The sequence below is a fragment of the Sus scrofa genome, chromosome 13 (genome assembly GCF_000003025.6).
Source record: "Sus scrofa isolate TJ Tabasco breed Duroc chromosome 13, Sscrofa11.1, whole genome shotgun sequence".
Classification (NCBI taxonomy): Eukaryota; Metazoa; Chordata; class Mammalia; order Artiodactyla; family Suidae; genus Sus; species Sus scrofa.
In genome coordinates, this window is record NC_010455.5 from 196,254,348 (window position 1) to 196,270,365 (window position 16,018).

The 16,018-nt window shown below is 40.5% G+C and overlaps 1 protein-coding gene across 23 annotated transcripts in view; it reads right to left on the reverse strand.

Annotated features, from left to right (window-relative positions):
* SYNJ1 (synaptojanin 1) overlaps positions 1–16,018 on the reverse strand; it is a 100,412-nt gene that overhangs the window by 24,247 nt on the left and 60,147 nt on the right. For all 23 annotated transcript variants that reach the window (XM_013982569.2, XM_021070927.1, XM_013982570.2 and 20 more), the window contains 7 exons: positions 11,722–11,862; positions 10,335–10,527; positions 9,655–9,813; positions 8,362–8,518; positions 7,381–7,498; positions 7,066–7,281; positions 3,499–3,577 (listed from right to left, as the gene is read on the reverse strand). In XM_013982569.2, the coding sequence (XP_013838023.2) occupies positions 3,499–3,577; positions 7,066–7,281; positions 7,381–7,498; positions 8,362–8,518; positions 9,655–9,813; positions 10,335–10,527; positions 11,722–11,862 (1,063 nt within the window). The remainder of the gene's footprint in view (positions 1–3,498; positions 3,578–7,065; positions 7,282–7,380; positions 7,499–8,361; positions 8,519–9,654; positions 9,814–10,334; positions 10,528–11,721; positions 11,863–16,018) is intronic.

The window sequence follows — 16,018 nt, forward strand, 5'->3', positions numbered from 1 at the left end:
TTTTTTGAAGGCATTGGATGGAGAGGTTGAAAGCTACTGGCCTGAAGAGCACAGCCATGTTTAATAGGAATTTTTTGGTGTCCACACTGAGCTTTGAAGTCAGAGTCCTTAAGAACTAATAATTTTTTACTCACTTATCAGACCATATCAGTTAAATTTCAGAACTTGGCAACAAGCTTCATAGGCCACTTGTTACTTTTTAAAATCAACAGAAGCATTCTGTACATATTCACCAAAGAACACTAACAATTTTTTTTTTTTTTTTTGGCTTTTTTTAGGGTCACATGTGTGGCATGTGGAAGTTCCCAGCTAGGCGCCACATTGTAGTTGTAGCTGCCAGCCTTTGCCACAGGCACAGCAGCACAGGATCTGAGACGTGTCTGTGACCTACACCACAGCTCAAGGCAATGCCAGATACTTAATCCACCGAGTGAGGCCAGGGATAGAACCCTCATCCTCATGGTTGGGTTTGTGACTGCTGAGCCACAATGGGAACTCCCAACAGGCATTCTTAAGCCCCAGTCACTATAATGGCCATTTAAGATGTATTTCCTTAAGAAAATCCACTTGGTGGAGATCGGAGGCAAATGAAATTTAGGTGACCGAAAGGAAAGTGTTCAGGAAAGCCATCCTTTCGGTTTGCCCTGCTTAAGCTCTATGCTTTTTCCAGATTCTCCCCTGTAATGGAAGTGCTCCTAACTGATCTATTTGCACGGAGAAGATTTCAGGCTGAAATAATGGTACTAACAAAGACAGACTAGAGGTTTGCAAATGCCTAACTTTCAAAAGGATAAATCAAACATTACTACGCCCTTTCCAAAAACATTACTTTTTCGGAATTTTGAAAATCTCTTAGGGGAGCTCAGCGTAGGTACTTTCGAAGAGCGTAACATGGATGACTAGACTCAAGGGTGAGGGACAGAGCTGGAAAGAAGGCAGGACAAAAAACAAACAAGGAAACGGATCGGGGAAAGACGAAAGGAATACTTGGGAAGGGAAGAAGAGCTGACAAAGAATGCCAAATTGAGAGCTGCTCTTAAATATTTATGTCACCATGGGACGAGGAAGGGCTTTTTAAGACATCAAAGTAGAGATCAGTTTAAAAATCAATGACTTCCATATGCTGAGGACACACCAAAGTCACAAGACAAACTGGGAAGAGTATCTGTAGCACGTCATGAAGAGGGATTAACATCAAGGGAATTTCAATAGATCAACACCCGAGTGGAAAAGTGGGCTAAGGACATAAACAGCCCATCAGAGAAGTACAAATGACCAATAATTAAAAAACTAGCAATCAACATCTTAACAGGGAAGTTACATGCTTCTTTTAGTGTTTCAGATGGTCAAAGTTTAAAAATACCTAACATTAGGAGGTTGAATATTAGGTGATCCAAGACCTAATAAAACTACATTCTATCTGAAGAGCTATTAGCCAATAAGTACCTTTTTTTTTTTTTTTTTTTTTTTTTTTTTGCTTTTTAGGGCCACATACCTGTGGCATATGGAAGTTCCCAGGCTAGGGGCTGAATCAGAATTACAGCTGCCAGCTACGCCACAGTCAAAGCAACATGGGGTCTGAGCCACATCTACAGCCTATACCACAGCTCCTGGCAACGCCAGATCACTTAACCCACTGAGCGAGGCCAGGGATCGAACCTGCATCCTCATGGATACTAGTTGGGTTCATTACCACTGAGCCATAACAGGAACTCCAAGTACCAAAATTTAATATGCCTATATTCTTTAAAAAGCAAATTTACATTTAGGAATTTATCCTAAGGAATAATAGTATAAGCATGCAAAATTACAGTGTATACAGGGATTACCTAGAATATTGGTTTAAATAATTAAAATTTGGAAACAATCCAGATGTCTATTAGGAGGAGTTTGTTAGATGTCTACTAACAGGAGTTTGGTTAAATAAACTTAATATATCTAGCTACATAATGAAATTAATGCAGCCATTAAAAATGACATTTGTTCATATAGAACGATATCCATTATATGTATATCTCATTTGTGTTAATGTGTTTGTATACATAATCCCATTTGTTTTGGTATATGCATATATGAAGATTAAGTAGAATAATTTTGTAACAGTAGGATTACAAAAGGTCTTTATTATTTCTTTCTTTATACTTTTCTGTATTTTTTTTTTTTTTTAATAGCTGCACTTACAACACATGGAAATTCACAGGGCCAGGGCTGAATTGGAGCTACGACCTACTCTGCAGCTTGCGGCAAAGCCAGATTCTAAATTCACTGAGCGAGGCCAGGGCAGGAACCCACATCCTCTTGGATACTAGTCATGTTCTTAACCCATTGAGTCACAACAAGAATTCCACTTTTCCGTATTTCTTGATTTCCTTTTGCATAGGTGTATTACTAGCGAATTAGGGAAAAACAAAACCTTACAAAACCTATTTCAAAAGCAATACACTCATGGAAATCTTTTTCTCCAAGGGAGTGGAAGTTATGTAACAGCAGAGGAAGCTCAGGGAAATCCTTATGGAGTTGTCTGCTGTTGGAGAAATTGGGCCTGGATTTTAGGTCATCCTATCTGGTGACCATATACTTACATATTTAGGATTTGTTTCAAAGCTTCAGAAAAAACTTAAAGACACAGCACTTTACAGAAGTAAAACTATTCCAGGCCATTGATATAAATTTCCATCATCAATGACATTTACATAGGTTAGGAGTATCTCTACAAATTAAAACTTTCTAGGGAGTTCCCTTCGTGGTTCAGTGGTTAACGAATCCGACTAGGAACCATGAGGTTGCGGTTCCATTCCTGGCCTTGCTCAGTGGGTTAATGATCTGGCGTTGCCGTGAGCTGTGGTGTAGGTGGCAGAGGCAGCTTGGATCCTACATTGTTGTGGCTCTGGCGTAGGCTGGCAGCTACAGCTCTGATTGGACCCCTAGCCTGGGAACCTCCATATGCCGCAGGAGCGGCCCTAGAAAAGGCAAAAAAAAAAAAAAAAAAAAAAAAAATCTCTAAAATACCTCAGTGGGATAGATATGTTATAGGGAATTACTTTACCTATGCTTAAAAAAGGGACCTGGGTACCAAGGCAATAAAACAAGTTCCTTGGAATAAGGAGCACCTTCTTCCCTTGTTTTCTTATAAACAAAGCACTTTCTTCATGTGCTAGAAATCTCTTCTACGATATAGGTGAGCCAGAATATCTATCCCAATCTAAAATTTTAAAGCTTTATATAAGAAAATATAATAAAAATAAAATTAGGGAGTGAACATATTTTCTCTTAGTATTATCAATAATTAATATCATAATTAATATCTCTAGGGAGGGACCAAAATGATACCAAGTTAGTCTTCAATCCAGTCTAAATAATAAAGATTAAAGCATACCATAAGGGCTTTTATCCTCCTGAACTGGAAATATACTTAGACAATTTGCTCTACGTGTGTAAAAATACAATCTCCAGACATTCAATTACAGAGCGGTTTCACATCAAAGAAAGCTGTCTTACCTCTTTACCATTCAGCTCTAGAGCACTCAAGGCAGAGCTTCCCTCCAAAAATGTAACCCACATTTTATCTTCCACAAACCTTCAAGGAAGAGAAGAACAAACAGTAAAAAAAGAATTAGTACCTAAAATAAAACTAGGATTAACAAGGGTTAGAGAAGCCAGGAAGTAAAAATACAAGAGAGCAGCAGGGCCAGGGGTGACGTGGAGAGGATACCCTTTCCCTAAAGCATTCAATTCTAATTTCTTTCAAATACTATGTTAATAAAACAGTCAACCACAAGAAAGGGGCCCTGGGACCTCCAACTGCAATCTCTGCAAATCCAATCCTTCATTTCACTGACCAGGAGAAAAAGGGCCAGAAGCAAAGTGGCTCCTTCAAAGTGATTCTCTGGGGAAAATACATCACAAGGCTGGGGTCGAAGTCTCCTGACCCTGCAGTCCAGGACTGTGCACATTACTGTCTCGACGATTTTCCTGAAGCACATTTCCTTTGACCCAGAAAAAAGACAGGGAATTGTCCCAACAAAAACAAAAACTAAACCCCACAAAATCATGCATCAACCAGATTGGCCCCAAGGAACCTTAGGTTACCGTCCTTGTCTGTATTTTACTCTCTTGAGACTTCAAAGGCTTTTGCTATGATTCTAAGTTTAGAGTTTTGAAATAAGAAACCCTCAAAAGGAAAAACAAAAAGAGCATGAGAATAAGTTCTGAAGAGGGACACTAATATGTAATCATATTATCATAAAAAAAGAATAAACAGATTATAACAGTATCAGTCTTATTTACAGAAACAATTTTACCGTTGAACTACTACCAACATGTAAATTAAGTTCAGAAATCCTGGCAGATTTTTCAGATGAGAGACAGTAAAATATATACACCTGCACACAGACAGACAGACAGACAACACACACACACACACACACACACACACACACTGCCTAGGTAAGAAACTTAAACTTCTTTGGCACTGAGTTACTAAGGTGCAGAATGCACCAACTGAAAGACGCAGGGGCATTATTCCTACTTAAAGATTGTGAAGGGATCTTTTTCCAGTTGTTGCAATGGACCATCTCTGTCCTCCAAAGGCTACAATCGCTGCTATAAGGCTGCACGAGTGTCCCACACGCCAGGCAGTATGTTCCTTGATAGTGGTACCAAAGCGTCTGTGGTCTACAGCAGGGCTAACTTCTGGATCCTGCCCTTGTTTGGTGATGTGCAAATACGCTTATACATTTTTACCTTAACAAGAGTTTCCGTTTCTGATATCCATGGATTTATATAGGACATTTTAGATGCTGTATTTTCTCCCTATTTTCACTCACTGGGATGAAAGCTTCTGGACGTTCCCCCCAGTTAGTATAGGTATCTAAACACGCCCCATCTACATTCCGGAGGAATCTCTTATTTACATATAGAGATTACAGACTTCAATCACTCCCTAATGGTTGTCTTATTCTAGAACAAAAGGTGATGATCAGCTTAGCCTCCCTGTGATGGTAGTTCTGTCCCAGTTAACTTTCATGGTCTGTCTTTTCTATTCTAACTTGGTTGTCTCAAAGTGAAACAACCAGAATATTCCAGGTGAGGAGGCACCCCACGATTTTACGTTAGGATGACACCTCGTTTTGTCACTAGTACTTTTTCTAAGGATAAGAGCATTTTGGGAAAGCTCCAAATTAACACAAGTTCTTTAGAGACTGGGATAAAGGCAGAAGGTCCTTTTCCTGCGTCAGGCTTTCATCCCTTATGCACCCTTTGGGTTCTCTTGAGCCTGGTGCAATATTTTTACATTTGCTCAAAAGGACACTATCTCCTACTTGGCTGCCCACACTCGCAGTCCACATGATGCTCCTGGTGGTTTGCCATTTCTGTACTTGGCAAAGCTTACTGTCAGCTGTAAACTTGGAGATTTCATGATGTACTTGCCGGAGCCTTAAGATGTTTTTGTTTGATTTTAAACCTTGGGGTAGATTGTTGTCCAACGATTTGAGGGAAGTCTAAATACAATTTCCTCTGTATTTGCCTATTTACTCTCAGAAAGGCCTCAGGAATGCTTCTCAGCTACCTGACACCAGCTCAGTTTCACGCTGTGGACTCTCCTGTTTAGGATCTGGGGAAGTCATTACACACGGGCTGATCCTCCCGAGATTCCACCCAGGAAGTGAGTCTTCGGTCTCTCCTCTCTCCGCCCGGCACCCAGTATGGAGATCTGCCCACCGAACATCTATGCAACCCACCCAAGTGAGCAGAAGAACAGCACAGAAAGGAATGTCTCGGTACCTCTTCCCTATGGAGTTCAACCACATGTAATTCGATCTTTCAAAATGGTTCTCAGAAGAGAACATTTTTTTTTTTAAACAACGGAAGAGGCAGCTGGTTCTGCCACGGCAGATGGTTAGGTCAGCGACAGAAACCAGGATGGGAATGGATGGCTGCTGACTGCTCATCTGGCAGTGCTGCTTCTCCATTAGATGGAAATTAATGACTTAAAATCACTGGAAACACCAACTTTCTTAAACCGAGGGCTGAAAAAAGTCACTCTGCTTTACTCCCATCTCTCCTTAACAAAAAGGAGCAATCACATGTTCATTTTGCCATAGGGCTCATATGTTGTACTGTACAGGAATTGTGAGAGAACACATCTAAATGTGCACATATTTTTGTCATGGTTGTTCACATAAAGCTTTACTACTCAAATTTAAACTTTCTAAGAAGAGTCCGGTTTCATAACCCATGACTCTCTGAATAATATTTCTATAGTGTGATTTCCTTTAGTTTGAAAATACGAATACTCATACAACTAGTCAATACTAGGTAAGGTTATTTCTTTCTTTTCTTTTTTAGGGCTGCACCTGTGGCACATGGAAGTTCCCAGGCTAGGGGTCAAATCAGAATTACAGCTGCCGGCCTACACCACAGCTCATGGCAACGTGGGATCCTTAATCCACTGAGCAAGGCCAGGGATCGAACCCACATCCTCAGGGATACCAGTTGGATTCGTTTCTGCTGTGCCACAAAGGAACTCCCAGGTGATTTGTTTTTTTTTTGTTTTTTGTTTTTTTTTTTTTTTTGTCTTTTAGCCTTTTCTAGGGCCGCTCCTGCGGCATCTGGAGGTTCCCAGGCTAGGGGTCCAATTGGAGCTGTAGCCACCGGCCTACACAGAGCCACAGCAACGTGGGATCTGAGCCTCGTCTGCAACCTACACCACCACGCCCGCCCACCAGCAACCGCACCTTTTTTTTTTTTTTTTTTTTTTTTTTTTTTTTTTTTTTTTTTTTTTTTTTTTTTTTTTTGGCATTGAGTTCCATTAGGGTCATGGCTGTAGCACCGGCTACACCACAGCCAGCAACGGGATCGAGCCGTCTGCAACCTACACCACAGCACGCAACGCCGATCCTTAACCCACTGAGCAAGGGCAGGGACCGAACCCGTAACCTCGTGGTTCCTAGTCGGATTCGTTAACCACTGAGCCACGATGGGAACTCCTCCCAGGTGATTTCTAATATAGAAAATATATTTATGCATCACGAGCTGCTTTTGGACAACAAATACTTCACTCACCTTATGAGTATAACTTCACCAAAGTTTGTAAATTGCTGCAGAAGCTCATCAATCAGAGCATCGTCGAAAAAATTATTTTCTGATAAAGAACTTTTGATGGAGACCAACACCGTACCATCTGGCGGCCCCTGAACTGCAATCACTAGTTTATAAATGTTTTGCCTCTCTTCAGCTTCGACTTCAAATATATCGATATCAATCAGGGCAACGACAGGCCTTAGGCAGGAAGGAGGGGAGATGTGTTAGAAACATTTAAGAATGGATGGATTTCAAAGAAATGGCAAGCACGATTAGAAACAGGGAGGGTTCTTAAACCTATGGTCTGACGTCTTCAGCTCCGCCCTTCCGTAGTGCAGCAAAGTGCCAGGAGTCCACGTGTAGAGGATCTTGCTGCCGTCTTGGAAACTGGCATTTAGGAGATCTAAGTCTTCAGCTGCAGTGGGGTAAACGGAAACACAGGGCAAGCTGCCTGAGCATGACTGAGCTCACAGAGCAAAGGGACTCTCTCCTTCATCTGTCAGCCTCGCAGCTGTCTGAGGCTGGGGGGCCAGACCCCCTGCTAATAGGCAGCAAGTCTCTACACCATTCAGTTGGAAAGGTTTTTTTTTGGTGAGGTTATCCTGTTCTGCTTTACTGGGTTAAAATTAAGATGAGCCTTTACTTAACAGGGTTTCACAAGGAATTCAACAGACAAGTAGTAGTTCGAAATATCTGCTAACCACTTAAGTTATTCAAGTTAAAGATCTTTTTTTTTTTTTCTTCGTCTTTAGGGCCACACCCATGGCACATGGAGGTTCCCAGGCTAGGGGCTGCATCGGAGCTACAGCTGCCAGCCTACACCACAGCCTTAGCGACGTGAGATCTGAGCTGTAACTGTGACATACATACACCACAGCTCACAGCAACGCCGGGTCCTTAACCCAATGAACGAGGTCAGGGATCGAACCTGCGTCCTTATGGATGCTCGTCAGATTCGTTTCCTCTGAGCCACAATGGGAACTCCTCAAGTTAAAGACCTTAACGAGCATTCAGCTGACAATTCTACAAAAATGTTTCCTTGCTTCTCTTTACGTGACACTCTGTCACTGAAAGAAAAGAGACTGAAAAAATTAAACTACTCTAAGCAGGTCTGAGAATTTTTTTAAGTTTTATATTTAAACTGTTTATTTTATTCCAGATAACCATTGTTGAAAAAAAAAAAGTAGCCCTCCTTGCCTTATTTCCTATTTACATCATTCCTCTCTTCCTTGTGAAGTGCACACTAACTCATTCAAATGAAGAAGTCCGTTTCCCAACCTGATCTATCAAAAGGCCATTTCCTTCTTCTCCAGAGGACACGGTCTGTCCAGGCAGGGGTGCGGCACTTTTCACTGGTGTCATAGTCATCAGAAAACAGATCATATTTATATGTTGGAGCAAAGGTTACTTTTCCTTCTAAAAATCCCCTAAAAATCTAAAATAAACATACACAAAGTAAGTGATTAGAAAAGGTGAAAATGGCCTGTTTTCATTCAGGTCGCCAGTCATTAAATGTCTATCATGTTAGAGATGAACACTTCTTCCTTTTTTTTTTTCTTTTGTCTTTTTAGGGCCACACCCATGGTATATGGAGGTTCCAGGCTAGGGGTTGAATCGGAGCTGTAGCTGCCAGCCTACACCATAGCTGCTGCAAAGCCAGATCCGAGCCGCACCTGCAACCTACACCACAGCTCATGGTAACACCGGATCCTTAACCCACTGATCAAGGCCAGGGATCGAACCAGGTCCTCGTGGATCCTTGTTGGATTCGAAACCTGCTGAGCTACAATGGGAACCCCCAAGATGAACACTTCTAATGGAATGGGACAGAGCTTAAGAAAAAATGATTTACCATGTGGCCTTCTGAATGCCATGTGTTTGACATTTGATTAGACAAACTACAAAAACATGAACAATGGAATTCCACCAGTATTTGCACTACATGAGACCTTCAGAACTGAAGGAGACTTTGAAATCATACAGTTTGATGTCTTATTCTCAAATAAGGAACTGGGGTCTAAGAAAGTTATAACGTACCCAGAGTGTTTGAAGTTAAGTCTGATGGCCACAAAGGTACCACATCAAGGGGCCTCAATCACCTCTTCTTTAAAAAAAAGTTTTTAAAAATGAATTCTTCTAAAATTGTGTGGTCAGAAGCTTTATGAAGTAAATTTCGAAAAGGCCCACGACATGAGAAACAACGGGAAAAAATTAAGCAGAGTACCACAGGATCTTAAGACCAAAAAGCAGTCGTCCTGATGAGTAATATTCTAAACTTGCCATTACCAAAAGAAAAAAAGGTTATTCTTCTACTTGAAAGTGAATCTTACAGAGAAATAATACATTTTTCCTCCTAGAAATTATTACGGGTTTTCCTTTCCTTTTCTTTTTTTTTTTTTTCCAAAGAGAAGGTAATTTTCTATCTGTTAAACTACACCTATGTATTTATTAGGGATAGAGAGTCCAAGAGATTTTTTTTTTTAAAAAAACAAGCAAGACTTTAAGGAAAATATGTTTTCATAACCAAAGATCCGCTTCTTGTCAGTGGAAGTATCTTAAGGACGTTTATACCTGTCCAGCATTTTTCTGATTGATAAGTTGATCTCCTGCTATAAGAGAATCCCAATTCTGCTGTCTTATGAGCTCCTTAACTTCTTCATTAGGGAGATCGATTCGGTAGTTAAAATCACCACACCAAAATACATAGTCATGGGAAAAGAGCATCCTTCCCTGGAAGCAAAGAGACAGAGTTTTATTTTATTTTATTTTTTTGTCTTTTTAGGGCCATATCCGAGGCATATAGAAGTTCCTAGGCTAGGGGTGAAATCAGAACCATAGCTGCCAGCCTATGCCACAGCCACAGCAAGGCGGGATCTGAGGCATTTTTGCAACCTATACCACAGCTCACGGCAATGCTGGATCCTTAACCCAGTGAGTGGGGCCTGGGATTGAACCCATGTCCTCATGGATACTAGCCGGGTTCGTTACGACTGAGCCATGATGGGAACTCCCAGTGACAGAATTTTAAACAACCAACTTAAAAAATGCTTTACAACTTTTTCTTTGCTTCCCCGACCCCCACCACACCTGAATGACTGAACCCCATAGTAATAACACGTGAAGTATCTATTTAGGTGAACGCTGTTGACATTTCTAGGAACGATCTTAAATTTTTAAAAACTGATATAGAACTTGGGGTAAACTGAAATACATTCCAATGCCTCCTCTTCAACAACAAGCAGAGTGCTTACCATTGGGAAACTCAGCTTCCGCGCTATTTCTATAAAATCTTCATTTCGCTCTTTGACTTGTGATTGTCCTGCTGCAAAGTGGCTGCAGACGAAGCAGAGGCTTGTGGTGTGGAACAGCATGCGAATGGCGACCGCTCCCTTATTTCCAGTTGCACCTCCCATTCCAGTCTTCACGGTATCAACCGCAACATCCCTTTAAAAGGAAGAATTCTAAATCCAAGAGCAGAAGTTCCAGCAGCTCCGCATGTATGAGAAATTAGAAATGTCTATTACACGATTATAACACTACACACCTTTGAGGGCAAGCCTGTGAAATAGTACAGTGAACTATTAGTGACTCTTTAATCAAGAACACATTTAAATACAGTTACCATATGATCCAGGGATCCCGCTCCTGGGCATATATCCAGAGAAAACTATAATTCAAAAGATACGTGCCCTCTCAATATTCACTGAAGCACTGCATTTACAACAGCCAAGACATGGAAGCAACCTAAGTGTCCACTGACAGATGAATGGATTAAAGAAGATGTGGTATACATACACGATGGAATACTACTCAGCCATAAAAAAGAACAAAATAATGCCATTTCCAGCACCATGGATGGACCTAGAGACTCTCATACTAACTGAAGTAAATCAGACAGAGAAAGACAAATATCATATGAGATCACTTTTTTTTTATTAAAATACTGAGTTTATTTCACATGTATATTTTTGTGTCCCCACCATTTCCATCTGTCTGACCACCACTACTACTATGTCCTATCATAACATTCCATACATACTTAAAACCAAGCAAAGGGTGGCATTCCATCTTTAAAAACTAACCAGGCATTTTGGACAACACATTCTTGGCAGTGGAACCTGGACAACATTTATCAGACAGGGTAGGGAAAGTTCTCACTCTGCATTTGAAAAATGATACAAATGAACTAATTACAAAACAGAAATAGACCCACAGACACAGAAAACAAACTTACAGTTACCAAAGGGGAAGGTGGGGGGAAGGGATAATTTAGGAGTTCGGGATTAACGTATATACACTACTTTATATAAAATAGATAATCAGCAGGGACTACTGTACCGCATGGGAACTATACTCAATTATTTGGTAATAACCTCTAAGGGAAAAGAAGCTGAAAAAGAATATATATGTGTGTCTGTGCATCTACACACACACACACTTATATGTATGTATAATTCAATCATTTTGTTGTACACCTGAAACCAACACAACACTGTAAATCAACTAGACTTCAATTAAAAAAAAAACATTTAAAAACAAGTACCATTAATAAGTGTTTCTCACAAGCCACAGAGCTGCCAGGCCCTTCTGTCACCTGCCGTTAAGAAGGGGCCTGAGGAGTGTGATCTGTCCACTGACCTGATGAACGGAGCATGCTGTGGTCTGATAAAAACAAACAGGCAGACGCCCACCAGCTGCTCGGAAGCCAGCAACACGTACTTGTTGTCTCTGGAGATGGTCTTCTGCAGTTCCACAGCCCAGAGCTTCTGATTTGTTGTGCTACCAGGAAATGTTAAACAGGGGATCTTCAAAAAGCAATACAGCCTACTTCATAAGACAGTTGTCAAGGGTACCTTTATACATGCTCACATCAAATAAAACCCCTCATGTAAGGAAATCTAGGCCAACAGAGAATCGTCATGCAGGCTGGTTTTTGTTTCCTTTCAAAGGAAAAACCCAACATTTAGCCAAAAGAACACCACACTTCAAGTCCACCTTACTACCCCCTTCCTAAGAAAATATGAGCTTTCTTATAAATGAGTGCTCACCAGATGAGTAATCTCAAGCTGCACACTTTACTTTTTCCTTAATATTTATTAGGATAACTGAGAACAACACCCTTCCAGATACATTTCCCCTCCTTTTTTTCTGGATTATACATCTTAAAAAAATTTATCATGGAAAATTCTCAACATACACAAAAAAGAGATAATCGACATTCCTGCCATGGCTCAGTGGTACAAACCCAACTAGCATCCACGAGGATGTGGGTTTGATCCCTGGCCTGCTCAGTGGGTTAAGGATTCAATGTTGCCATGAGCTGTGGTGTAGGTTGCAGACGAGGCTCAGATCCAGCGTGACTGTGGTTGTGGCTGCGGCTGGCAGCTGCAGCTTAGATTTGACCCCTAGCCTGGGAAGCTCTATATGCCGTGGGCATGGCCCTAAAAAGACCAAAAAGAAAAAAAAAAAAGAGAGAGAGAGAGAGAGAATCATAAAATAAACTATCATACATCTATTACCTAGCTTCAACACTTATCAACATTTTGCCCCAATCCCCCCCCCTTTTTTTTAAACCCGTAATATTTTAAACTAAATCTAAGACACAGGCCATTTCATCCAAAAGCCCTTTAGTATACACCTCTAACGCAAGAGGACATTTTTATTTTTGTGAAATCACAATGCCATCATCACTTAAATATTTACAATTCCTGAGTATCATGTAATACTCAGTTCATATTTAAATTTCTGTGATATCTAAAAAAAGTCTTCTCATGGTTGGTTTCTTTAAAACAGGATCCAAATAAGGTCCACACATTGCATTTGCTTCTTGCCTCCTGAATCTCTCTTAATCTTTAACAGTTTCTCAGTCCACCCCACTCTCTTTTTAACACTGTTTTTTTTTTTTTTTTTTTTTTTTTTTTTTTAAGAAGCTGGGATATTTGTCTGGAACATGTTTACAGTCCGAATTTGTTGGATAAGTCTTCACAGTAGCTTGTCCTTCTGTCAAGATTTGCCTTAAACTGGCTGATGTAGAAGCTTGATTAAGAAACATTCAATTTTATTGATTTGTTTTGGCAAAAACAACCTCCTGAGTAGTACATCACCTTGTTATCAGAGCAGGGAGTACACAATCTCTATAATTTCACACCTGATCAGCTGTTCAGACTGTGTAATAATCAACTCTTAATAATAAAAAGTGCCCCCATTGATCCTTCTTCTAAGGTTTTAACATGGATTCATAATCACTGCCTAGATCCATTATTTCACTAGGGATTGCAAAATGTTGATTGTATAATTTCTGCATTCCATGGGCATTTGCAATAAGTTGGAATTCTTCTATAAAGAACTTGTATCAACTATTTAGTTTTTTCTGGAGTTCCCGTTGTGTCTCAGTGGGTAACGAATCTGACTAGGAACCATGAGGTTGCAGGTTCGATCCCTGGCCTTGCTCAGTGGGTTAAGGATCCGGCGTTGCTGTGGCTGTGGTGTAGGCCGGCGGCTATAGCTCGATTCGACCCGTAGCCTGGGAACCTCCATATGCTGCGGGTTCGGCCCTAAAAAGACAAAAAAAGACAAAAACAAAAAACCAAAAAAAAAAAAAAACCAAAAAAAACCAAAACACTATTTAGTTTTCTGAACCACAGGTCAAACAGAGAGGGTAGCATCCATTCCTGAGTCTTTCTCTTTATACATTTTCAGAGTAACAAGTCTGTGTCCAAGAACCTCCAGTGGCAGATAAATACAGTCTCCTCATAGTTGTAGGTCACACAAAGGATACGGGGTAAGTCAGGACATGACCTCATGTCCATCCACCTGCTCTGTCTTACACTGTGCACACTTGCCTCCAAAATACCAATGCACAACATAGATTCCCTCCCAATCACAACCCATCACTACGACCTGGATTCTGAAAAGAGAAGGACAGATGCTCACGTCCCAGGTCATCGTCCCAACAAACCCGGATCACGCCATTCAAAACCGCACACACCTCCCCACTCCCACATCTGATCCCCTGACCTCTATCTATCTTCCACTGCTCTTATTGTCTCCAAACATGCTGTGTAATTTACTTATTAGAGTTTTAATTGCCTGTCTCTTCCACTAGAAAAGAAGGTCCATGCAGGTAGGGATTTTAGTCTGTTTTATTCATTGATGTATCTTTAGCACCTAGGGTAGGTGCTCAGTACATACTGGTTAAATATATGAATAATCACTACTTTCATTTGAAAAATAATTTGATTAAGCTATACTTAGACAAATAACTGAACAATCTGTTTGGTACTGGGAACCCTAAGAGTGTTTTCTATTTTAAGATCTGACCATGCATTTTCAGGAAAGATCCACAGCAAAATGAATGAAATTGGGTTTCTTTTCTACTTCCTATATAAATTGTTATTCACTTTAGCTAAGAAAAAAATTGTCACTTGCAAGCTTGATAACTATACCATACTATTTCCACCCATAATTTTATTCTGACAATCTTTTTCAAAAGTCACAAAAAGATGGACAACTACTCAACTTTAAAAGCAAGGATCCTGGAGTTCCCTCATAGCCTAGCTAATGGTTAAGGATCCAGTGTTGTCACCGCTGTGGCTTGAATTTGATCCCTGCCTGGGAACTTCTGCATGCTGCGGACACGGCCAAAAAATTAAAAGTATTTTTTAAAAAATAAATAAAAATAAGCAAGCATCTTTCTTTTTCCTTTTCCTTTGGCCATACATAGGACACGTGGAAGTTTTTGGCCAGGGATGAAACCCCAGCCACAGCAGTGACAATGCTGGATTCTTTACCTGCTGAGCCACCTGGGAACTCCAGCAAGCATCCTTTCTTAAAATAAAACACTAAAGCTTTAACTTTCATTACAATAATTTGTAATAGGACTTCAGAACATCAGTTCCCGGCTGTGGTCTGGGAACATCCCTGGGGGCCCCCAAAACCCATGAGGTTGAAACTGTCTCCCCTAATACCACTAAGAGATGGTTTTGACCTTTTCATTGTGTTGACCGACATTGCGTGATGGTGCAAAAACAATGAGTAAAACTGCTGATGCCTTAGCATGAATCCAGGCACCAAACCGTACTAGTTTTCCTTAAAATATTTACCTCCATGTGCATGCAGTTTAAAAAATGCTACTTCACTTAAGATTATCCTGATGAAGCAGTAAACATTAATTTTATCAAAGTTCAATCATTGAGTCCCATCTTTAAAATATTCTGTTCAGTGAATGGAAAATACACACAAAGCACTCTGCTGCACACTGGATGTACACACGGTGGTTCTTTCAGAGAAAAGGACTTGATAGCTTAGTTCAGAGCTGAAATACCACTTTTTTCATTGAATACAATTTTTACTTGAACGAGCTAGTGACAGACTATAGTTATTCAGATTTAGATTATTTGGCAAACATTTTTTTTTTCAGCCAAGCCTGTGTTTTCAAGGAAAGCAACCAATAGCACGTATTTTCAATGATAAAATTTAAGTTTTCAAGCAAAAATGAGAATTTTGATAAACCTGTATCTGGTTCTGTGAACTTTCTTTTTTTGCTTTTCAGGGCTGCACCTGTGGCATATGGAAGTTCCCAGGCTAGGGGTCAAACTGAGCTGCTGCCACCAAACTCTGCCACAGCCACAGCAATGCCAGATCTGAGCTGCATTTCTGACTGACACCACAGCTCACAGCAACACCAGATCCTTAACCCACTGAGCGGGGCCAGGGATTGAACCCACGTCCTCATGAATACCAGTCAGGTTCATTACTGCTGAGCTACAATGGGAACTCCACCTGCTACTGTGATCTTGGCAGTTTCCAGATATTTGAAGAATTTGCTAATGAGGTCAGTGATGAAATTAGCCAACATGATGTTTTGCTATTGTATACTGAAAGCTATCAAAATTTGGAAGGTCTATATAATTCAGTAAACTAGTATGTTCCAAAT